This window comes from Alligator mississippiensis, chromosome 1 (assembly GCF_030867095.1).
Source record: "Alligator mississippiensis isolate rAllMis1 chromosome 1, rAllMis1, whole genome shotgun sequence".
NCBI classification, from domain to species: Eukaryota; Metazoa; Chordata; order Crocodylia; family Alligatoridae; genus Alligator; species Alligator mississippiensis.
Genome location: NC_081824.1, coordinates 421,529,440 through 421,555,563, shown reverse-complemented (window position 1 = coordinate 421,555,563; position 26,124 = coordinate 421,529,440). Strand labels below are relative to the sequence as shown.

The 26,124-nt window shown below is 44.9% G+C and overlaps 1 protein-coding gene across 4 annotated transcripts in view; it reads right to left on the bottom strand.

Annotated features, from left to right (window-relative positions):
* DCLK1 (doublecortin like kinase 1) overlaps positions 1-26,124 on the bottom strand; it is a 408,479-nt gene that overhangs the window by 81,729 nt on the left and 300,626 nt on the right. For 3 of the 4 annotated variants that reach the window (XM_019498284.2, XM_019498283.2, XM_006260172.3), the window contains exon 6: positions 14,297-14,391. In XM_019498284.2, coding sequence (XP_019353829.1) covers positions 14,297-14,391 — 95 coding nt within the window. Of the gene's footprint in view, positions 1-14,296; positions 14,392-15,285; positions 15,527-26,124 lie in introns of those variants that run through there. The other variant, XM_059716001.1, reaches the window with a different exon arrangement.

Here is a 26,124-nt window from a genome sequence, read left to right as displayed (position 1 = left end):
AAGAGAAAGGAATATATAAGGGTATGGCTTGCAAAATTCAAAAGCCATGCATGTTTGGGGTTGCAATAAGTGCATGCAACATCTAGAATTCTGCACATATACCAGCCATATTAGGGACTGAGATGCCTATATTCCCCAGTGTACAAATACATCCACATTTGTAAATATACATTTAGTAGCTGACATGAAATAACAGGCCCCACTTCTGAAAATCATGCTTTAAGTGCATCTCTCTAGTGCTGTGAGCAATTCAGACAGAGGAACAGCTGATAAGCTATAAACTGATAGTTCTTTCTAACCAAACTTTCTAATGAAATAGTTTTGGGGGATTAGTTTTCCTACTTCACCAAATATGGAAGAATATCCATTACAAATTATGAAACTTTGTTTTGCCATGCATCTTAATTCATTCACAGTTTGTACACAAGGCAAGCTAAAACCAAATGTAAAAAAATGTGTTTTTAATTAGCTAATCACATTTATTATTTTTTGTAGTTGATGCTACAGTAAAAGTCAAATGAACAATTTACATATGTTTTTATTTTTTCCCCCACTCCCTCACTTTTCTTACATGATGAACATTTTTAGAAACTTTTCCTTTTTTGGCTGAAATTGTCCAAACTTCAGCTTCACCCAAATCTGAGCAAAATCCATTCCCCACATTTTATATGATGGTTAAAAAGGCATTTCTGATTAAAAAAGACATTATGATATACAAAACTCAGAAAACTCCTGAACCTTATGGCCAATATCCTATTTGGTTTTTAAGAGACATTTACTGCACAGCAGACTAATTAACTGAGCAGTAAACATCTTGGTGTCTGCACATGCACCCTTATTAGGCTGAAGTTAACTAATTTACTCTGCAGCAAGGTAGTACTTGTAAATACAAGTACTATCCTCCTGTGGAGTAAAAAACTGCAGCAGCAAATGCAGAGCTGGGGGGCTTGTTCCCCATCCAGCCCCTGCGCAGTACATTGAGCTAGAAGCAGCAAACCCGAACTGGCAGGCTGACCCCCTGAACCTCCTGCCAGCCAGAGCTGCTCTGTTCTGGCTCAACATGCTGCAGTCCTGGGTGCATGTGCAGATGTATGCCAGGGAGCAATAAACTCCAGAGCAATAAACTTTGGAGTTTATTGCTGCACATTAATAGGCACATATGCCTTCACTTGAAGAAATGATCCTCGCCTGGTGGGGAAAATGAATAGCTCTCCCATTCTCTCAGTGGCCTCCTTATGCTCCATGTAAGAGGGAGCAAAGAGCTCCTGTTACTTTAAGAGGAGGCAGCAGCAGCCTGAGCTGGCTCTGCAAGGGCTGAAAGCTAGAAAGCAGTTAGCCACTAGGGAGCTAGTAGGCAGACAGACTTGTAACAGCTGCCAGCAGCAAGATACACAGGGGCAACCATCTAGCTTGCTCTGAATCACAGAGCCTCAAACTGCTGAGCTAAGTAGCAGCAAGGTAAAGCAGGAAGATCTTCAGGTCCATAGTGGAACCCCCTGAGTGTGGCTGTAGAGTCACCTGACCTGAAGGAGACGGGCTTAGGAGGCACATAAAGCCAGTGTCTGAGACCAGGCAGTCAATTCAGCTCTGCAGGCTACAAGGAGAAAAGCTGCTTAGCAGGATGGCTATGGAAGAGTAACTGAATGATACCTGATCTGCCCTGGGAATGCCTAGAGCTTGCAGGGAATATGACTCAGTATTGGGGGGACGCGGGGAAGGAGAGTTTGTTGTACAGTCAGTGAACTAGTGTTTATGCTTGGACCCAGTGTGGGGATAGTCTTAGTTACAGCCAGTGGCCTTGCTTTTTGTCATCTTGATTAGACTAGTTGACAGGGTGTGGCTAGAAGGGGTGAGGAAGAGATCCCTTTGATGCCCAAGGAGCATGTGCAGTTTTGAGCACTGCCAGGGGACAGGCTCAAGGCACAGACAGGTAAAAAACAGAGGGGTTAAAGCCTGAGCCAGGAGAAATGACTGAGGTGGTCTGAAGCTGAGAAGGCTAGGCCCAGTGCCCAAAAGGGGAAGGAACCAGGGCCTGGGCCCCAAAGCCTGAGAGGGGGACAGACAAGGACTGGAGCCCAGGAACCAGGTTTGATGCAGTGGGGGCTTAGGCTGAGAGGGCCCAGCTAGAGGAAAATGGTAGAAGTTGGGATGGCCAAGGCTGGGGGGGGGGGGGGGGGGGGGAAGGGAGGCCTAAGGAGACCTAACACGAACGCAATTAATCATTAACATCTGCAAGGCTTGGGTGTGGCTCCAAGAGGGGCCTGCTGGCCATAAGACAAACCAGGACTTGTGGGAAGGACTTATGATCTGGGACTTGAGGGAAGCCTCCTCTTTTATACATCAACTAATTACATCGAGGTATGGCAGGAGAGAGAAAAGGAAGGGTACCCAGGGAGCCAGAGTAGGGCAGAAGTTGCATGGCCACTGGAAGGGGGGGGGGGGGGGACAGGACAGGACGGGACGGGACACACACTCCTGTTAATTCTACCGTAACATACATGCTCAACAGTAGCCAATAGGAAATGCCAGACACAGGGATGTGGGTGAACTCTGACCCCTTGTACTTTAGACTTAGGGTAGTAGTACATTGTGGGCAGAATCTTTTTTCACTTTATGTCCAAGTAGAAGTTTTGCAGTCAAGTAAGTCCATGGTGGCATAGCAAAATTGAGGGAGACTAGGGCCCCTCCTATCTTTTAGCCCCAAGAATTGAGTGACTATAGCACTAACCCAGCAAATGACCCAGGTACTAGACCCTACTTGCCTACAGTGGGCCTGAAGCTGTCTCTCTCCAGCTTCCCAAGAGAGTGCTCTAATCACTAGACCACAGGTTGTTAGGCATTATATAATCCAGCACTCCTTTGAAGCTGAGCCACTGTACTTTGAATTTAAGGCATTGGATAAAGTGGATGGAGAGAGGTGGGGGCTTCTTTCCCACTGGAATCAAGAAGCCAAGCTAGAACCCAGGCCATGCTTCTTTCTAGCACAACTGCCATCTCACTGGGCCACATATCTTCTAGTTCCTGTCTTCCTCCTGGTCTCGCATCTCTCTCTCTCTTGGCTGCCCAAGGAGTCAGCTTCAAAAGGAGGGTGGGTGAAGGGAATGGATAATCCCTTTGGCCTGGCAATTGTATCACTCTGCTGTAACTAGGCTTAAATAGATAAAAGAGGGGCCTAGAACCTGAGTTGCTTACATCCTGGGCAAGGACTCTAACCACTGAGCTAAAGCATGGAAGAAAGATACCCTTCCTCTTTCATCCCAACTAGTCACAGGTTTTTGTCATGCAGTGACTGGACCCTGTACTTGCCTTGCCAGAGTGCAGCTTGCTCAGGGGCCAGGTTAAAGTTTATATGCTCATGCTGCACAGGAAGTTAGTTTGAAGCTGTAAGTGCCAAAAATAACACTTACGTGGCTGGAAAACTATCATTTGGGCACAGAGTGAAATAGGATTCTACCCTTTGTGCCTCCATCATCTTAAGATCCAAACTATCCAGGTACTTACCTGAAAGAAAAGGACCCTACCCACTTTCTGCCCAGTAGACCTAATAGATAAATAATTTGCCCAGGGTTATGGGCTTTGCTCAGCCTAAGGGAGTAAAAAAGTTACCCAAAGAACCTTCTCTACCCTTTGCCTCTAAGGCATCCCAACTTAACCTTCACTTTTTTCCAAGCTAGTGTGACCAGGCTGTTTTGCCTTTAGCTGCTTAGCTCTCTTATTCTTGCACTCGCTTCCCATGGAGCTTGAAATATTTCCTATTTCATCCTATAGAATTGCAGGGCTCTCCCATTCATTTCATCTCCAGATATGGATCCTATTTCACCCAGGAGGCATACAGATCTCTGTTTAACATGTACTAAGATGACTTGCCTGGTTACAGTTCTACCTGATCTTGACTGTGTAAACCAGAGTTTCAGCAGGATGCATACCTGAATGATTGTGTCTAACTAACAGCAAAATTCCACTTTCACAAATAAGCTACCACAGTCCTAAACATGGTAGACCTAGGTTTTGGCCTTCCCTCTGCCTAAAAGGTTTGAACCCACATCTTTTATAACCTAGCAGGGTGCCCTAGCCAGCAGGCTAGGTACAGCTAAGAACACCCTTTACCCCTTCCTATGGAAGCTGCCCCCCTGTCTAACTCCATGGCTGAGCAAGGTGAGACATAGCTAGGAGACAGTCCTGGAATCTACTCCCATCTCACTAAGTTAAGCATTTTACCCAATTATTATTTAATACCAAATGCATCACTTACACTGATGTAAATCTGAAGTAATGCCATCATAGGTAATGGCACTATTCTGGATTACACTTTAGCAACGTTGGGAAGCATCTGGCCCAATGGACCCACATCAATGCAAGTAGGAGGGACTCTGGCCTGTGGTGCACAAGGTGATCTGAACACAAAATAGTGTGCTCACTCTACCCTTTTGTGCAAGATGGATGCATGAGCAAGCTGTCACAGGAGAGATGTGATTTCAAGAGAGATTTGACAGTGGAGAGTCATTTAGTGTCCTATATGACAGGACAGGCTAGTGACATTATATTGGAGAATGATGGAGTACACATGTGGGCTTTCTTCTTTTGAAAGGAAAGTTAGAAACACTGAGGTTTGCTCCTACCAATCCACAAGGCTTTATTCTTCTCTATCCAGACACAGTCATACCCTCCTTTCTGTTAGGATTCTGGATCATGTTATCCAAGAGGACTCTCCTACATGAAGTACTCTAATGAGAACAGCCACTAGGAAGCTTTCAAAATAGTAGCGTATGGGCATATATTTCAACCTCATTAGGAGGGAGTTTTTAGCAGGTGGAGCACCCTGTGAAAAAGCCTGTACTCTGCCCCAATTTGTGTTATTTTTTAAATGACTATGTAAAACTAAAGGTACAAGCAACAGTAGAAACAAGGACTCACTCCTTCTATGCAAAGGCAATGCCCATCTCCCTAAGTTACAGTCGTTCTCCATTTTTCTCCCCATGAATGTTCTCCTCTTTGGGCCCAGTGACCTAGCTTCAATCGGAGGGGGCTCTCCAGGTTATCAGGTCTGTTGCTAGGTGGTTAGGACTCTACCTTGGGATACAGTACGAGATCAGAATTCAAATCTTCTCATGGGGAAGTAGACCTGGGACTGCCATTTCCTGGGCAAGTGCCTTATTAAGTAGACTACTGGGAAAAGATTAGGTGATATTACTACATGAGCAGTGTCAAACAGTCTCTAGTCAGGGTTTTTTTTCCCAGCCACAGTTCCACAAGGGCTTTGCATGACATTTGTGTGTCTTCATAGGAACAGAAGTTACACATAAACTGATTAAAGTGGTCAGGAACCGGTTGAAACCTGTAACAGGACGTAAGTTCAGTGCACATAAACCAGCTTCAAAATGGCTGAAATTGGTTTAAGATAAACCTGGTTAAATGTAGTATCAGACTTAACTGATTTGGGTCAAACTGGTTTATGGAACTTCTGTCCCAGACCCTTTCCTGGTTTAAGTTTAATCCTAGCATCCCAGCATGCTTTTCAGCCCTGGGCTGTGTTCTCTGCTTCAACAGAGCAGGGCTGGTTCTGACCCCAGCTGCCAGAAGGGATTTTTCCATCCCCAGCAGCCAGGAGTGTGGCGGATTCTCCTGCCTCACCTCCTCCTCTGCTAGGGAATCAACTCAGCTCTCAGCTGGAGCAGGAGAGTACAGCCCCCACTGCCAGCTTCCCCCCTACACTAGGTATGGGGTGGGCATTTTTCCCACCCCACTCTGTCCCCAGCTGCCCCACAAGACCTGCTGGGCTGCAGGCCACACTCATTGGGAAGCCCCATGCTGCAGGACAGTCAGGGGCAGGGGAGCTGCAGCCCTCCTCCAGTGCCAGCCGATTTGCAGCCCTGCCACAGCCTGGTGGGTGGACTGGGCCAGGAGCCACAGAGGCTATGCCAGGCAGAGATGACAGGCAGTGGGGGCTGGGTCCAGCCATGCTGGTGGGGGAGAGGACTTGCCTGACACCTGCAAGGAGGTTGGGGCGGGGCCAGGTCCCCAGCAGGGGCAGGGATGAGGCACCAGGCTGCATTTCTGCCCAGGAGGCACCGGGCAACCCTGATGCTCTGACTCCCTCAGGCTGGCTTCACTGAAGCAGTGGCACCAGGGGCTGTTCTCACTCCCCTACTCCTGGGATGCATCAGGGGTCTGCAATAGGGGTAGAGGTGGGAAGGGGAGGAGGCTGCCATTTTTCCTCCCCATTCCCTTCTTAGCCTGCCTGCCAGCTGGGGAGAACATATCACAGAGTGATCCACCCAGCTCCTGGCTGCAGGGAAGCCCGCAGTCCCAACTTGAGCTGGGAGCCGGGGTGATCACCTGGCCATGCCCTTCCCCGGCTGGCAGGCTGGCTGAGAAGGAAGTGGTGGGGGGAGGGGGAGAATAGTCCTATTGTGGGCTTCCCACCGCCTGTGTCAGGCACAGCCTGGTTGCGGACCAAATATGGGAGCTAGGCAGAGGTGAGGCACCTGTCACCTGCTGCCTAGTTGCAGCAGCCCCAGGCACTTGTGACAGGTTGCTGCGGGCCATAGGTGTGGGCAGCAGTGTGGGAAGGCAATGGACTGCTCCAGCCTGGCCCCCTGGCCCAGGTGCATAGGCTGTGACTGGCGTGCAGCAACCTGCACCAAGTGCCTTGTGCTGCCGCAAGCAGGCAGCAGGTGGCAGGTGCCTCACCTCTGCCCACTGTGATAGTTCACTTCACTGCTGCTGTTGGGAGAGGCAGGGGCAGAGAGCCGCACTCCAGCCCACCTGAAAACCGTGGTGTGTGGGACAGGAGGTGGCAGTCACTGACACCCGCCCCCTCGGACCACCCCAGCCCGGGCCGTGCTACTATACCAGGAGGCAGTGGTGAGTCAGGCCCCCCACTCCTGACAGCCAGGTCACATCCTCCCTCCCTGCAGCCAGCTGGCTGCTCCTCAGAGGACTCGGCCCAGGATACGTAACGGGGCCTCCACCGCTGCTGCCTGCGGTGGGACAGATTAACACCCACCTCCCCTTCAGGCTACTGGCATCTGTCCCCTGTGGCCCCAGGTGCAAGTGCACAGCCCAGGGTGCATAAGCAGAGCCTGTTGGTGCCCAAGCTGCCACCCCAGCCCCCCCACTACAATGAGGGGATTAAACCCCTACTTCCCCTCAGGCTACTGGGGTCTGGTCCCATACCCACTCCTGCCATCAGCCAGTGAGTGAGCAAGGGTGGGGGGCTGTCTCTCCCCTACCCCATCAGGCACACTTGGGGCTGGGGACACTGCTGGTTAGGGTAGGGGTTTAAACCCCTTCCCAACCATACTCAGGCCACACCTTTTCCCTTAAATTAGTTTCCCTGCAGCAGAGGGCTTGCTTTAGCACCCCCTGGCTTCTGGCCTGAGACACTGCAGGCATGTGCCTGGATTTCCAGAGTCAAAAGTGGATGTCCATTTGCAACTTGGTTCAATTTACGCAGGTTAGAGTAACCTGCAAAGATTGAATCAATTCAGGCTCTGGCTTTTTGAATGTCTGTCCCTAGCCCATGGAAGTGGATTGCAAAAGAGTGTAAATGTAGCTAGATGCCTTTTTGCCCATGTTGCACTGGTTCTGAGGATGTACAGTAGGATAGTCTTAGCCACATGGGTAGAAAATTTAGATGCATAAAGAATTTAGGCATTTTAGTGCAACTTAGGCTGTGACATGGGGCAAAACTGAATGTTGTTTCATAACTTAGGACTAAAAAACTGCACAAGCGCCACTAAAAATCTTAGCAGTGAAGCAGATTGTAGCCCTTACAATGCTGTCTGTATTTCTGTGTTGGCACTCTCAAGAGAGCCATGAAAAAGCATGCCCTGTCCACCTACTCTGTACTCATCAAACCAAGAAATGAGATAGCTAGGCTACACTTGTGGTGTGTCCTTTCTACTTCCCGCTGCTGCTGTCAAGCATACCAGAGACAGAGATCCTGAGGATGTCCTGACTCATGTCCAGGCTTGGCATGTATGGAGCTGGAGCAGGTGAGTGGAACATACGTCTTGACAATGTCCTTGAGAGAGCAGTGGAAAGAGTAGGGAAAAACCCTAAGTGGCCTATATGTTTAAATTTTTGTGCTTGATTAGTGTTAATAGGGACTACTGCCCAGGCTAAGTAACAAAGCCATATTTAAAATAACAGATGTAAGCAACTGAAAAATCCATTGTCTGTGCAAAATACTGTTATCCTAGAGGAAATTTTGTATTAGCATTATTCACAAAACTGTGGAAAAACAAACATGAATCATATCACAGGTAGTCAAATAAGGTATGTGTTTCCCCTGTTGTTATGTATTTATCATCATGTATTACCACAGTGCCTAAGAGCCCTACCTATGAACTTGGAATCATGGTGCAAGATGCTGTGCAAACACGTAACAGAAACAAGTCTCTACCACAAATGTGGCAAACCTCAAATGCACAGGTCTTCAACCATGCAACTGTGGAAATATTGAGTAAAGTATGTAGTGATATTAAAATGTTTAACTCATTTTCTGTTATCAAAATCTACAGTATAGAACTGTAAGAAATACATTACTACTATGTTAAGGTAACAATTTTAAACACTTCGAATATAGGAAATACAAGGAGTTAAAAATCTTTTTTGTGACATTAAGTTGTCCGTGTTAAATTATTTTGGACTGCTATATTGTTAAAGCCTTGCCTTTTTATGAAGCTGGTCACACATTGCCCTGAAGTATTCATGCACAGCTCATTTACTTCAATGGAAGTTTCATGGATGTATGAAAGCACGTACATATAAGTGACTAAGGATGAATTCTACGCTTTCATTTTCTGACTGCTGTGTATTTAAATGTGTTTGCTAAGGTCATATCAGTATTTACTGTAAGGAGCAGGCTAATACAGGGTGAGATCCTGGCTCTGTTAAAGTCCATGGTAAAATTTTCATTGGTTTTAGAAGTGCTAGGACTGCTTTCTTAAAAAGTAAGGGCACTTACACACATGCAGGGAAGCTGCTCTGATGCAGTATAAGTCAAGCGCATCAGAGCAGACTTGATTAATCAAGTCTGCCGGAGCATGGAAATTATCATGTTCTAGCAGACTCCAGCGTCACGTGTATCAGTGTCCCTGTGCTGAAAAATAGTGGCAGGGTGCTTTAAACTAAAGCTCATTCAATGAGCTTTAGTTTAAAGTGCCCCCCACCTGCCATTTTTCAGCATGGGGATGCTGATACACATGATGCTCTGGGTGCTTTTATTTAGCGCGGCCTTGGAGCATGTCTGTAAACGCCCTAAATGCCTAAATGAGCACATATTATAAAGGGTGTTGTGAGTGACTTCTGGTTGAAGTGCCTAATACCTCCTTCTTTCTTTTTTTTTCTTTTGCTGTTGAAGTGAAATAGCCTTGTGGTAGAGAGAATGAGATCTGGGACTCCCAGCTTTTAAGCAAACATCCAAGCTCCACTGGGAAAAAAGCTAACTACTAGGGCTGTGCAAAATGAAAGCGTTCTGTCTCTACCAGTGTTTCTACGTTTCAACAGAACAGTGTTTCATTTTGACTTCTGTTTCGAGTCAAAACAGCTGTTCTGTTTTGTTCCGTTGAAACGTTCTGCTGTTTCGACTCTGTTTTAACGTTTTGTCCATAGGATATAATGGGGAAGGTCAAAACAGGCTATAACTTTGTCATTTATGGCCAGATTTGGATAAAACATGCAGGAATGGTAGCCCCTTCTGAGGGCATGAAACTTGCCAAGTTCCAAGACAACAGGTACAGGGGGTTCAGAGAAACTGCACCCCAAAGTCTTGAGAAAAAAACTCATGTCACGTGTATGTGTTAAGGCACAGCAGAGTCAAAACTTCAGGAGTGGTAGCCCCTGCTGAGGAAACAAGGCCTGCCAAGTTTCAAGGAGATAGGTGTAGGGGGTTCAGAGAAACTGCACTCCAAAATCCTGAAAGCAAAACTTGTGTCACGTGTATGTGTTAAGACACAGTGGGGTCAAAACTGCAGGCATGCTAGCCCCTGCTGAGGCCACAAAGCCTGCCACGTTTCAAGGAGGTAGGTGCAGGGGTTTGGGGGAAACTGTACCTCAAGCTGCGGACAAGCAAAACTCATGACATGGGTGACACTGTGTGTTAAGGTGCAGCAGGGTGAAAACTGCAGGCTTGCTAGCCCCCACTGAAGCCATGAAGCCTGCCAGCTTTCAAGGAGATAGGTGCAGGGGGAGTCTGGGTTCTGGGGCCCTGCACCTCTGGCTGCTGACAGGCAAAACTCGTGCCATGGGTGCTTGTGGGACTGTGTCTATTTTGGGGCATGGGGGAGGGGAAACTACTGCAGGCCTGGCTGCTAGGCCCTGCTGCAGTCACTAAGCCTGCCAGCTGTCAAGGAGTTAGGTGCAGGGGTTCTGGGGCCATGCACCCCTAGCTGCTCACAGGCAAAACTCATGACATGGGTGCTTGTGCAACTGCTGCCTCTCATCAGGCAGCAGGACTGAAGGTCCCCCATCACTTGCCACCACAGACCTGGTGGTAATAATTGACCACAGTTGAACATGAGTCGGCAGCGCGATGCTGTAGCCAGGAGGGCCAGCAATATGCTGGCATGCATCAATTGATGCATCTCCAGCAAAACCATTGCAAAGAAGTGATTTTCCTGCTCTACTCAGCTCTAGTCAGCACTGGTGAGATCACAGCTGGATTACTGCGTCCAGTTCTGGGCTCCACACCTTAACAAGGACGTGGTAAAGCTTGAGAGAGTCCAGGGAAAGGCTACCCATATGGTCAGAGATTTGTACAGCAAGCCATACAAGGAAAGGCTGAGGGACCTGGGACTTTTCAGTCTGAAAAAGAGAAGGCTGAGAGGGGACTTGGCAGCAGCTTCATGCCCTCAGAAGGGGCTACCATTCCTGCATGTTTTATCCAAATCTCGCCAGAAATGACAAAGTTATAGGCTGTTTCAACCTTCCCCATTATATCCTATGGGTGAAACACAGACAGCATTGAAACGGTGAAACATTTCGACTTGCCTTGTTTTATTTCGAGGCTGTTTCGACCATATCTGTTTTGTTTCAATTTTGCTGTTTCAACCTCGAAACAGGTCAAAACAGCGTTGAAACAAAACTGGTGGTGAAATTTCGCACAGCCCTACTAACTGCTGTTTGTTTCAAACCTTTGCTATTCAATAAGGAGAAACACCCTCAGCCTAGAGAGGTGCCCTTCAAAAAAACCCACAGTGCTCAAGTGTCACAAATGACTATTTTCTTTCTTTACTTGTGTTTTGGAGGAGAATTTTGACAGCCTGCCAAAACTGCTGGACATTCTATTCAGTTGTGTCCCTGGCCATGTACTAAGACCATGCTGGAAAATCTATGAGCAATCAGGTAGAGAGCTAGGGTTTCTTCCAGCACTTGTCTTGGCTCCCAGACCTGGCACATGACCTCAGCATCCTCTACCTCTATGGGAAGCAGGTTCCCTAACTTCAGCTGGAGGGCAAGGATTGCTAAGAGAGACTTCACTTCCATGTACATTTTGTGGGATTCAGTACATGATCCTCCTGTCTCAGTACAGTACATGAACCTTCTGCCTCCCATCAGGAGCCCCAAATGCAGGAGTTCTGCCATGTCCCAGGTAAAATCCAATCATAAACTCTCAAACTGACCATGTAGTTTCAGCAACCCATGTTCCCACCTGGGGCACTACATGTAGCAAGAGTTCCCTACATCTTGCAGGACAGAGAGAGGCTTGCAGGGTTTCTTCTATCACTTTGTTCCAGCAGGCCATCCTCCCATCTTGCCCCTTCCCTTGATTTGCCTATAGTTCAAACTCTATGGGATACCTGCATTTGATTTTACCTTGTTTTTAAAACGAGATAGCAATTTCATACAAGGACAACATTAAAAGACCATTATTTAGGTTGCAAGAGTCAGCACCCACAATTTGTCCATGAAACAATAATTCACTCATTATGAACATGCATTATGATCTTTAATGATGGAATACCATATTTTTGCTGCAGGACTTCATTTAGCTTACAGCTTATACGTGGAAAGGGGTTTAAATTAAATTTGTGTGGCAACTGTAAATTTTGTATTTTCTAACTTTGGAGTGTTCACCTTTGCAACCCAAAAAACATTCTCTATACTAATTAATATATGACTGTATATAAACAGATGTTGTCTCTATATAAGCACACATAATGTAAGTTTTTATAATCTTCATAAACTGTGCACACAACAACCTACCTTTTTTCCCTTTTCCACTACAGAGGATAGTTGGGGTCAAATTCTGTCCACAGGTATGTGTGCATACTGTGCATTTCTCACCAAACTTTGTGGAACTCCATGCAACCCTCTGAGGGCAAAATTCTATCTTTTAATGACAGTATAGCTTCTCTTCTAGTTTAGCTTGCATTTGAAAACGAACTTTCCTCAAACTGAACAAAATCATACCATCACCAGAAAAAGCTTAAAATCCTTTAAAATGCCAACTTGATGACATCATGTCTGATTTCATGCAGAAAAACAAGGTAAGAAGAAGTCATTTGTCATACTCTGCATTTGGGGGTCAAGGACTTTGTGAACAGGATGCACTTGGTGTGCTTGCCACATTGCTTGCTTTCACCCCCTCCCCCAGTGAACACTCATAATAGGAAAATTACCTTCTGCTCTCCCTGATGGGAAAAAAGCATCAGTAACAAGGAAAGAAATGATGGTGACTTATCAGAGAAAGGAGGTAGCGACACAGTGAATGAGAGAATCCTTTGTGCTAATCTATATGGTACCCTTTATTGACAATGTGAAATCCTGTGAATTTAGGTGACTCTTTCCCTCCTCTCCAGTAACTTGCTAATGATTAAGCCATAAGCCTTGTAAGATCAGAAGGACCAAGATGCCAGATACGAAGTAAAAATTCGTCTTAAATGAAACTCGTGCTCTCACCTGTTGTGTCTCAAATAATAAAGAACCTGACTAACATGAGGTTTGAAGCTATTTTCTTTGTCAGTTTTGCATGCAATTCTATTCTGTTGAGATAGGAAGTTGATAGTTTGGTTATAAATAAAGGAGGCAGAAAAAGGCATGAGTTTAACTGCATTTTTCAACAGAAATTTGAGACAAGGTGCAGTGCCTCAGAAAACATGTCACTGAGGCCCAGACCCAACAGTTCAGAAACTGTCAGAAAAGAAGGTAAATGGACATCTGGCCCACTCTCTTTGAACTGATGCAATTAAATCACTGTGCACAGTCCTGCTGGGTTGAACCAATAATGCTCCTTTACACAGGAATAGCTAAAGTAGTAACAAGGCTAGCACCATTACTCAATAGATAGACACATTGGCTGTGTCCAGATGAGTGTGGCAGTGCAGTATGTGGCACTTCAGACCTATCTGTGGCACCACACACTACACATGCAAGCATTCCCCATGCTTCTACTTTGCAACGTGGGGTGTTTTCTTGACCTGAGGAGATCCCGGGGTCAGTAAAAGAAGTGGGGAGGTGCACGTGACAGTAGCGCACATTGCCCAAAACTGAAGTCTGGCCAACCATACTCCAGCTGCTGGCCAGATTTCCTGCCATGGCTGAAGCCCCAGGAGGCCCCCAGGTAAGGCTGCTGGTCCCAGTCTCCCCTACCCCACCTGGGGTAATCTGTCACATGCCAGAGTGTGCATGGCACAGGCCTTCCCCGGGGACAAGTAACTGTGGCACGAAGTGCACCGTTGCTACTTGTCTCTGGAGAAACAAACATCCACGCTCATCTGGACATACCCATTATGTAGTCTTCCTAGGTCTTGGGATTAGAAAGCCGAGTCTACTCATAATCTTGGGCCACCAAGTACCAATGCAACTTGCTCTTGTCTTCTTACTGAGCCAATTTGGCTGGGTCAATATAAGTATATGCTTGAATCAGACTTAATTACAGAGTACTTTTTCATTTTGCCTTAGAATGAAAGCTGGGATGGCTTTTGTAAGGGATATCTTGCCTACTACCAACTTAAAAATGTAGGACTTGAATGATGTCTAAGCTTTCTTCCAGTTGTAAAAGGCCTGACCAAAAAAAAAAGATGCAAAAAAAAAAAAAAGTTTTGAAAACAACAGTTGAGGTATCTTCTTTTTCTCTTCTTAAACTACTTTCCAGCACAATTAATATTTCGAAAGGCAGAAATCAGCTGCATTCCAGTTGTTTAAGTGTTGCACAAGCACAACAAGAATGGTATCCAAACTTTTTCACCCCATCCCTTTAAGTGTAATGGACACTTGTGGAGAAAGCTATTTGATGGCACAAAGATCTCTGCTCAGCCACTCTCAAATATCAGTTTCCTCATTTTCTTACCCTCTGTTTCCGCAGGCTTCCTGGGCTGGTGGGAGATGGGCTTGGAGACTTCCCAGAGCGGGGAGTAGAAAGCTGGCTACCAGGGGTTCCATTAACTAGAAGAGCAAGAAAGAAAGAAAGAAAAGGTGGTGTGTAAGCAAAAGCAAAGAAAAATTATTAACTTTAACATATTGTGTTCTTTCTATTTTTTCTTATTGTACTTAGTGTCTCTATCAGATTTGTAAACATTACATAGAAGTAATTCACAAATGAACTTTCTTAGCACTATGAGTCCTACACTGCCAGTTTAGATGGTGCTTAGACAAATAATCAACACATCTAAAATGACTGTTTAGTCAAAGTCAATGAACTTCATTACATTTTCTTAAACTGCCTAGTTCCTATGCATACAAATGATGGAAATCCATATGCTTTGTTGCCTTAACAAATATTTGCTATATTTAATCCCTTTCATTTCATTTAGTTGTGCCTCCCAGTGGTACCCACTAGGAATAAAAAGCAGCACTGCTTGCAAGAACAAATCACTGTAGCTTAGTTTCAGATACTCTGTTGTTTGAAGAGATTTCTGTATTACTATCAGACCCAAACATCATCTCAGAACAAACTCTAAAACACTTGACCTACACAAATGAAGGGGCCATAAAACCCCAGCTACACATCTTACCAAACCAAAGTTCATTTAAAAGAAAATCTATTTTAGGAACAACTTTTGCATTTATTTTTCTTTCTAAAATTAATGAAACTTAATACTAGCAGAGCACAACAGCTTGCTACAAAGTAATCACATGGAAAATATTGATAAGATTCCTAAAAGCTTATTAAAGAATTTAAAGCAATACTACCTAATAGAGATACTCTTTAAATAAGCAACTGCCATATTACAATCCATATTTATCAGCATCAAGAACAAAATCAGCTATTAGATGCCTCAATGCTGAATCTTACGGTAATATTTACTAACTAGAGTACCAGTAAAACATTTAACTTACCTTCTATGAGCTCTAACATGGACACAGTCTTAATGTTTTAACCTGATAATAGCAAGCAAAAAAATCTTGCCCTGTACTAAGCCAAGCTGTAGCAAAAACGAGAAGCAGTGGGATTAGTTAAGGATAGCTAAGGCTGCTCACAGAGCGAGCTGAATGAGATGCTGGATTCATAAGCAGAAGCCTTTTCTGCGTAAGGCTGACGTCTTCAGAGCAGCAGTGGGAGGTGCAGGTGCTGTCTTAGGGCTACATCGAAGGTGTCAATTAAGCATATTGCCGCTGCTTCAGAATGCTGAGCAACTGCAACCCCCACTCTCCTTCCACGAAGCCCCGAAAGCCTAAGCAATTTCATATGCTCTGCACTGAATCATAACGAGGTGCCTTTGGGGGCAATATACCAAATGACTCATCTGAAAATCAAAATGACAATAACTCTTGTAAAACCTTGGCTGACTGGCAAGCTAGCAACTGCTAAATCCTTCAGATAATGCAGCAGGTCTTTTTAATAGATTTTTTTAATGCTTTTACATACCAATTATTCTCACCAGTAAATATTGGGCCCACATGTTATGAAAAGGGGACACACACTTACTTTCCTATGGTACTCCAAGATGCATTATACAATACATTATACACAATATGGTTGTGGCTAATAACATGATTTTACAATTAAAACTAGCTCCACTAACAATGTGTTGGGTTTCTATGATTTTTTTTTTACATTTGGACAGGAGAGAGAAAAAGGAAACAAAGGAGAGATTAAAAACAAAGTGCTGGAGACTAAAAGTCTTAAAGACTGCTTTACATGGGTGGACCTACAAGGCCAGTTAGAAACATCAGCTTCACTAATGTAAAAAAAGGAACCATCCTCCTTTACTTTGATCAGATCATCAGAGATCTAGCTACTGTCAGAGTGAAGTTTAAGGTGCTAGCTTCTACTGAGAACGTCTATATCAGTGGTCACCAACCAGTGGAACTTGATCCACTGGTAGATCTCGGAGCTTCTTGGCGCTGATCTGAGGCTGGGGTGGGGGGGCTGAGTGCTAGAGAACATGTTGAAGCACATGTATAGGCGCTCTATAATGTAAAAACCATTCTTTCTGAGTTCTTTGCAACAGAAGAATTACTCTAGCTTTTTCTATGCTGAAAAAATGAGGGGAAGCTAAGAGTTGGCCTTTTCCAAGGGGTGTCTAGGATCTAATGAGGTGTCTTAAGTCTAAAAAGTTTGAGAACCACTGCCTTAGAAACTGATTTTCTCCCCATGATTTGCAATGATAATTTTATTTAGAATGAATGTTTCAGCTCATCTGTCCTCAAAATAAGTCTAGAGGGAAAAAAGTGGACTTGTAATGGCATTCATTTACTTTTGGAATTTGATCCTAGATACAGTAAGGTTACCATACGTCTGTCTTCCCAGACATGCCCTCTTTTTTGACCCCTTGTCCTTGTGTCTGGGCGAGTTTTTGAAATGTGAGCAAATGTACAGGTTTTTGCTTTGCCTCTGATTTCCTGGGCTGGCTGCTTGGGGCTGGGAGCAGTGGGCAAGGTGATTGGCTGTTGGGGGTCATGCGGTCTGCCTGAGGGCCCCTGCAAACTGCTCCCAGGTAAGAGACAAAGATTGTGTGTGTGTGTGTGTGTGTGTGTGCTGCATGGACAGATGGGTTGGGGGGGTGGAGGCTATGGGTTGGAAGTAAGGGGCACTGGCAGGGCTGGGAGGGGGGGGCGGGGAGCTTCGGGTCAGGAGTACGGGGCACCAGCAGCACTCGGGGAGGACAGAGGGTTGCGGGTTGGGAGTGAGGGGTACTGGCAGGGCTGGAGGAGGCAAGGAGCTGCAGGTTGGGAGTGAGGGGCATCGGCAGGGCTGGGGAGCCAGGTGGCTGTGGGCTGGGAGTGTGGGGTGGGCACCAGCAGGGCTGAGGGAGAAGGGGCTTGGGAGTGAGGGGCAGAGGCAGGGCATAGATATATCACTGTCCCCCCATTACATATGCCCTTGCTCCTTCCCCTCCACAAGTGTCCTCTTTTTTGGTACTGGAAATATGGTAAGCCTAAGATACAGAGCACAGCCCATACTTACAGGGTGCCAAACAAGACATTTCTTTACATGCGCTCTTCTACATTTGCAAGTCTCAGCATCTTTTGAGAATATCTATTCTCTGTTCACTGCCAGCACGGAGTCCCTCAGAGGACCTGAGTTTGTTGCTATGGAGAGTTCCAAGTACATGGGGTAAAATCTTGGTCCTAGTGAAATGAGTGAGAGTTTGGCCTTTAACGGTAATAGAACCATGATTTCAATGCCAGTCCTTACCATAATTTCTCTCGCATAACACCTCCACAATTAAAATAAGTTCCTTGTTTTTGAAAGGCAGAATGAAGAAAATAAACCTTTGCTTAAGAGCCTCTGCTGGAAATGTCCACAGCCAGCAGCTTCAGAGGCCTCCTTGAAGTACACTTAGCTTTATTTCTGTTTTCCCCTGGCATAGGCTTAAGTGGCAAAAGCTGCTGTTACTCGATTTCCTCAATTATATTGTGTGCTCCAGCAACTGCATTTTGGAAAGATGTATGTGTTGTATGTGAAGAAACATGGTACTTCACATTATTTGGCATTATTCTCAATGAGAATCCTCAATAGAGACTCCACTATTGGGATGTGCCTGCATATTCCATGTAAAGACAGAGCCTTATGAAAATGTATCATGATTGAAGACGATACAGATCTCATCTTGAGTCGCACTGAGGGTGTGGACATACATAACAATGAGACAATTTTAAATGTGGTTTAAACTGCAACCACACAGATGTACAGGTCTGTTTAGAATGGCTTTTGGAAAGTTTAAAAAGTATGCCTAGATAATCAGGTATTATTTTGAACTGGTTCTCCGTGAACAGGTTCAGTGTTATGTGCGGGCACCAAGTTTTGCATAACTACTGACTGGTCAGTCCTCCAGGCATTTAATATTGCACTATTCCTTATGTGAGCCTTTTTGCTTATTTTACCAGCTCTGATTGCTGGGGACCTGGATTCTCCTCCTGGCTGGAAAAATCCAAAGACCCTAGAGCCAGCTCAAAGATAGCCTTTAAAAAATTTCCAAGCCAACCCCCCACCCTGACTCACACCTGCACTGACCTAATTGCCTCAGAGTCTAGAATTCTCCAGAAATTTCTCTCCCTGGGACCTCTTGCATTCCCCTGGCTAACAGGCCATTTCACTTAGATGCCTTTACTACTAGGTGCTTTTTCTCATTATAAACAAACAATAACTTGAGTGCCCATCCCACAAGTGGCCCCTTCAGTCTGCAAATTGAGGCAATTGTCACTGCCTCAGAACACAATGGTAAGAGATACTTAGCAGTTTAGCCTACTATCTTTTCCTTAAGTATGGATCCCTCAGTTCCTTTGAATGAAACATGTCAAAAATCATAAAGATATATACAAACACCATAACATCATCTATACAGTGATAAAAATGGATATAGTGTAACATGGTCTTTTTAATGAGACCCCAAGTGCCATATCAGTACATGTAGTCCTTGACTTACAACATTTAGAGTTACAATGTTTCACACTTACAATGTTTATAAATTGACACCTCGTTTCAACTTTCTGACATCAGTTTTGACTTTACAAAGCTTGATCCAAAGCGATGCAATGCCAGCGAACAAGTTCGCTGCGTCACCCATCCCCCTGGAGAACATCTTTCCAAACTTCCTGGGACACTTTCTTTAAGAAAGCAGACAAGACCCCAGAAAAACCTGCAGCCAAGACTCCAGCCAAGAACCTTTCAAAAAGTCCAACCAAGAGCCCTTCAAAAAGTCCAGCAAAGTCACCTCAAAGAAGTCCTTCCAAATCAATATGATTGCTATTTACAATATAAATACATTAATGTAGCTGTATTACTCATCTATAATTGACTGAGTACAAAATTCTGGGTTATTTCTGGTGAAAATAGGGTATCGGGCCTTGGTTCAGGAACCAATCCCCCATTTATAACCTAGTTTCCTATGGGAAAATTGGTTCCAAGTTACAACGTTTTGACTTAAGACACAGTTATCAGGAACTGATTGTGTCGTAATCGAAGGACTGCCTGTATAAGAAAATCTGCATGACTTCTCACAAATTCCCCAAGATTTTGTGGAGTTTGTATCACCAAGCATGGAATTGATGGCCATTCAGTGGTATTAAATGTCTATTATGCAGTGGTTCCTTTTTCTTCACCCAGGAATTGATGCGTTTAAAAGTGCATCCAGCCACACCGATCTCACAGCAGTGGAAAAGGAATTGAAATAAAATAAGCAGCTTTCTCAGAAAATCATAGAATCATAGAAAATTAGGGTTGGAAGGGGCCTCAGGAAGTCGTCTAGTTCAACCCCCTGCTCAAAGCAGGACCATCTCCAACTAGATCATCCCAGCCAAAGTTTTGTCTAGCTGGGTCTTAAAAACCTCCAAGGACGGAGATTCTACCACCTCTCTGGGTAACCTTTTCCAGTGTTTTACTATCCTTCTAGTGAGAGCATTTTCCCTAATATCTAACCTAAATGCCCCTTGCTACAACTTGAGAAAAGTCTTTTTAAGCTGCAGCCTGAGGCAGAAACCTTGGGCAGGCCCTGGAAAACCCAGTCTCACAGGAACACAGAAGCAGGGATCCACACAGCCCCTCTTCCCCATCCATCTAATCTGTATTTTCTTGCTAAGTGAATCCTGGAAAAACTTTGGGCACTTGGGCATGCTGGGCTCAGTACTTACTTCCACCTTTGGTGGCAATTCAATATCAGAGCAATGTCTGAAAGGTTACTGTTCTACTTAGAACCCTTACAAGTGTGTGTGTGGACACCTCTAAATCATGACAATTATTAACTGGTTTATAATTAGCAGGGATCCTGGTTTTCTCTGATAAAAAAGAAATCCCCAATTTTCAGATTAAAAGAAGTAACCCAAAATTTACATTTTTTCATGATCAAAATGAAACACCTATATATATATATATATTCAAATATTAGTGGTGTTTCATTTTAATCATGGAAAAATGTGAATTTTGGGCTACTTTTTTAATTTAAAAATTGGGGTTTTTTTAAAATCAGACAAAACCAGGATCCCTGCTAATCAGTGACATTCTTGAAATGGTTCAATCATTAATCAGGTCAATCCATGCCCAGGAGGGTATAAAAGGAGACTCCGTGAGTGGCCAGGGAGTGAGCAAACAGGGCAGTTTGCAAGCAGTTAGCTGGGAGCAAGAGGAGGAAGGGGAAGAGAAGCCAGGCACCAGGACCCAGAACCTGGTCTGGGAAGGTAAGTGAGCCAGGGCTTCCTGTCTGTTTGGCTTGCTGAGTGTTTGCTTGGTGAGCTGTGTATTTGGGTGCATGTTCCGAGCAGCTGGGAGTACAGGTAGCTGGGTGATTACTGGGTGACTGATTGCTTGTGTCTGGCAAAAGCCCCAAGAATAGGACGAAGCCTGTCCCGGTCCAGGAGGGTGTAAAAGGAGACTTCCAGAATGACCAGGGACAGCAAATAGGGCAGTTTGAGAGTCAATTTGCCACCCCCTTCATTGAAGGGGAGGCTTTAAGATGATTGTTTTCTTTAATTAAGAGTAGTATAAGTAGCTAAAACTCAGCAGTCAGACCAATACTTAAGTCTCTTGTTTCACTAGAGTCCCAAGGAGAGGGGAGTTTGTTAGGGAGTTTCCCTGGAAACTCTCTCTCACTATCCTTCACTGTAAGCTTGGTGAGAGGAATAAGGTTAGCAGGGAAAATGACCTTTCAGGAGCAAGGAACAGTGAACAGGTCAGCTTACAGGGGAGTTTGCTTGGGAAAGTCTGCTTAGAAAGAGGGGCAGGAAGATAAAGATGGCAAATTTAAGAGACCAGTGGAAACTGATGGAGGACAGTCACAATGTCAGAACCACAGCCACTGCCTGCTCTTTCCCCTGCTTGCACCTGTGAGGTATCTGTTCAGGCAGGACTCCTCACCATTGAGGCTTCCACCCAGGTCCTGGTTTGGTGGAAGCTGTGGAGACAGAGGCTTGCAGGTTCCCTCCAGTGACAGCCAGGTGGAGAAATGCCTGTGGCATGAGTGGTGCTGCTTGGTAGTGTCTCTCAGGGAGCAGGCAAGAGAACTACTGGAGGAGGTAGCAGGGCTCTGAAGCATCCTTCACCATGAGGACTTCATTGATTTAATGCCGGAGAACAGTAGGCCTGCAGAGGAAGGACTACCAGAAGTGGCGCAGGAGAGGGAAAAGGACATGGATTCCCAGGAAGGTGGAAGCTGTAAGCTTCTGACCTCTGGCAGCAAGCAGAAGTCTTCATTTCCACCTGCAGTGGTTTGAATGGAGAATAGATATGGGGCCCTAGCAATAGAGAAGGAGGAGGAGGGGCACATTCTGTTGGTGGAAGAGGCCATACTAGGCATCCCCTAGGTTGGGAGGTTTGAGACCACTGCCACTGAGAAGCAGCAATAGGTTGTGGTGGTTGGAGACTCTCTTCTGTGGGGGATGGAGACATCTATCTTCTGGCCTGACCTATTGTCTCAAGAGGTCTGCTGCCTGCCTAAAGCCTGAATCCAAGATTTCACACAAGGATTGCTGAGACTCATCTGGCCCTCTTACCCCATGCTGCTTATCCAGGTTGGCACCAGAGATACTGCCAAAGGGGACCCTGAGCAGATCAAAAGTGATTATAGGGTTCTGGGTACAAGGGTGACGAGGAAGAAGGGCTCAGGTGGTGTTCTCCTAGATTCTTCTAATCAAGGGAAAGGGCCCTGACAAGAGCAGATGCATCCTGCAGATCCTGCCAGATTGGACAGCAGAAACCATGGTTGCACAGATGGGATCACCAGCAGGGCTTGGGCTTTTTCAACCATGGGATGTTGATCCAGGAAGAAGAATTGCTTGGAAGAGATGGGATCCATCTAGCAAAGAGGAAAGAGCATCTTCTCAGACAGGCTCATAAACCTGGTGAGGAGGTCTTTAAACCAGGTTGCCAGGGGATGGGGACGAAAGACCTGAGGTTAGTGGGGAAAAACAGGTGACCTGGAGGAAGCACAAGCAGGAGGAAGAATCTGGGGAGGCCTTCTCATTCTTCCTGAGAAAGTAGGGCAACTAGCTAATTACCTCATGTGTCTGTACAAAAATGTACAGAGCCTGAGAAACAAGCAGGAACAATTGGAAGTCCTTGCAGTCACAGAACTATGATATGACCGGAGTAACAGAGACTTGATAGGATAGTTCACATGACTAGTGTACTGTCACAGATAGGTATAAACTGTTTAGGAAGTACAGGCAGGGGAGAAGAGGAGGAGGAGTTGTCTTTTATGTAAGAGGGTTGTATGATTGTTCAGAGCTCCAGCATAAAACTAGAGATAGACCTGTTGAAAGTCTCTAGGTTAGAGGGGATAGCAGCAAGGGTGATATCATGGTGGGGGTCTGTTATAGACAACCAGACCAGAAGGATGAGATGGATGAGGTTTTCTTCAAACAGCTACTAGAAGTTTCCCAATCACCAGCCCTGGTTCTGATGAGGGACTTCAATCATCCTGACATCTGCTGGGAGAGCAATATAGCAGTGCACAGGCAGCACAGGAAGTTTTTGGAGAGTGTTGGGCACAACTTCCTGGTAGAAATGTTGGAAAGCTCAACTAGGGCTCATGCTCTTCTTGACCTGCTGCTCACAAACAGGGAAGAATTGGTGAGGAATGTAGAAGTGCATAGCAAGTTGGGCAGCGATAACCATGAGATGATTTCCAGAAAAGGAAGGAAGGAGAGCAGCAGAGTAAGGACCATGGATTTCAGAAAAGCAGACTTCAACTCACTCAGGGAACTGATGGGCAGGATCCCCTGGGAAGCCAATCTGAAGGGGAAAAGAGACCGGATTGTATTTTAAAGAAGCCTTACTGAGGGCTCAGGAACAAACCATCCTGTTGCACAGGATGAGACTAGCAAGCATGGCAGAAGACCAGCTTGGCTTACCAAGGAACTATTCAATGAGCTAAAACAAAGTGGAAGCTTACAAGAAGTAGAAACTTAGACAAATGCCAAGGGAGGCATATAAGAGTATTGCTCAGGCATGCAGGGATGAAGTCAGGAAGGCCAAAGTGCAAATGGAGTTGCAGCTAGCTTGCTACATGAAAGGTAACAAGATAGGTTTCTACAAGCATGTCAGCAACAGGAAGATCAGGAAATGTGTGGGTCCCTTACTGAATGGGGGAGGCAACCTAGTGACAGATGATGTGGAAAAGGCTGAAGTACTCAATGCCTTTTTCACCTGTCTTCACAGGCAAGGTCAGCTCTCAGACTACTGCACCTGGCAGCACAGTTTGGGGAGGAGGTGAGCAGCCCTCAATAGTTAAAGAACAGGTTAGGGACTACTTAAAGAAGGTGCATGTGTACAAATCCATGGGGCTAGTTGCAATGCACCCAAGGGTGCTGAGGAAGGTGGCAGATATGTTTGCAGAGCTGTTGGTCATTATCTTTGAAAAATCATGGCAGTCAGGAGAGATCCCAGATACTTGGAAAAGCGCAAATATAGTGCCCATCTTTAAGAAAGGGAAGAAGGAGGATCCAGGGAACTACAGACTAATCAGCCTGACCTCAGTCCCTGGAAAAATCATGGAGCAGGTCCTCAAAGAATCCATTCTAAGCATTTGAAGGAGAAGAAGATAATTAAAAACAGTCAGCATGGATTCACTAAGGACAAGTCATGACTGACCAACCTGCTTGCCTTCTATAATGAAATGACTGGCTTTGTGGGATGCAGGGAGAACAGTGGCTGTGATATACCTTGACTTTAGCAAGGCTTTTGATACGGTCTCCCACAACATTCTTGCAAGCAAGATAAGGAAGTACAGGTTGAATGTATGGACTATAAGGTGGAGAGAAAACTGGCTTGATGGTTGGCCTCAAAGGGTAGTAATCAATGGTTTGATATCTACCTGGCAGCTGGTATCCATTGGAGTGCCCCAGGGATCAATCCTGAGACCAGTTTTGTTCAATATCTTCATCTATGATCTGGAAGATGGCATAGAGTGCACCCTCAGCAAGTTTGCAGATGACATCAAGGTAGTGGGGAGTAGTAGATATGCTGGAAAGGAGGGCTAGGATTCAGCAAGAACTAGACATATTGGAGGACTGGACCAAAAGAAATCTCATGAGGTTCAATAAGGACAAGTGAAAAGTCCTGCTCTTAGGATATAACAATCCCATGCACTGGTACAGGCTGGTACAACTGACTAAACAGCAGCTCTGCAGAAAAGGACTTTGGGTTATAGTGGATAATAAGCTGAATATGAGCCAACCGTGCACTCTTGTTGTGAAGAAGGCTTAATGGCATACCGGGTTGCATTAGTAAGTGCATTGCCAGCAGACTGAGGGAAGTGATTGTTCCTCTCAATTTGACACAGGTGAGGTCACCTCTGAAATATGTCCAGTTTTGGGCCCTCCAATACAGAAAGGATGTGGACAAATTGGAGAGTCCAGCAGAGGGCAACAAAAATGGTTAAGTGGCTGGAGAACATGACTTCTGAGGACAGCCTGAGGGAACTGGGGTTATTTAGTCTGGAGAAAAGAAGACAGAGAGGATTTACTAGCAGCCTTCAATGACACCTGAAGGGTGGTTCGAAAGAGGATGGAGCTAGACTGTTCTCAGTGATGGCAGATGACAGAACAAGAAGCAATGGTCTCAAGTTGCAGCAGGGGAGGCTAGGTTACATATTAGGATAAAGTTTCTCACAAGGAGGGTAGTAAAGCCCTGGAAGAGGTTACCCAGAGAGGTTGTGGAATCTCCATCCTTGGGAATTTGTAAGACCTGGCTAGACAAAGCTTTGGCTGGGATGATCTAGTAGGGGATGGTCCTGCTTCGAAGCAGAGGGTTGAACTGGATGACCTCTTGAGGTCTCTTCCGATCCTGATTTTCTATGATTCTATAATTCTAAAATGGAGATTACACAGGCAGCTACAGCCTTTTGATTTATTAACTTATGACTGGTTGACCATTTCCTTCCTGTTTGTATCCTTTACATCTAACTTCTTGGAAAGAGTTAAATTAACATAAGTGTGAAGTGAATATGGAAGTGAATCAGGAATTTGGATAGGGACTGAGAATGTACTTGAACAGCAGTTACAGTGTGATAATTTTTCTTTTGGCATAGTTCTAACTAATGAAGTATATGCCAGATATCATGGTGACAAGTGCTTTAACAATGTTTCATAATAAATGGTAATATAAAAACTTCTAATAGATAAAGGGAAAAAAATTAAACTGCCTGAAAATGTCATTTCTTGGTGGAATTTACATGGAATCCCTTGTTACATCATATTTGGCAGATACCTACATTGCATGTCTCACTGACTGATGTAGCATATGTTCCTGTGTGGAATACTGATACAGATAAAAACATACCAAAATTGGTAAATCTTTGGTGTGATTACTAATTATGCTGTGTGAAGCAAAATATTTCTTCTCACTTTTGACTAAAATGGCAGCCATCACAGAATTCAAGCCAGCAAAATTGTCCTTCTTTAGTTTTATGAACAAAGGTATGATATGTTAAACACATACCAAATAGATAAAGTTATAATAAAATTATTTAGGTTGCCATGACTATGTGTACATAGCTACCTTCCAAACACTTTACTTCTTATAATTCTTTGCAGAATTTGGCCTGTTTAAGCCACTTAGGTTTTCAGGGTATGGATATGCCTTTTTATTTGTTCTTTAAAACACATGGTGCACCTATGGTGCTATAGAAACAAATACAGAAAAATAAAACCATTGAGCGCTGATGCCGTCATCTCCTGAAATAAATGGAAAATGTGATTCTTATGAGGGGGCTTAAAGAAGTTATAATTTTGTAAATAAAC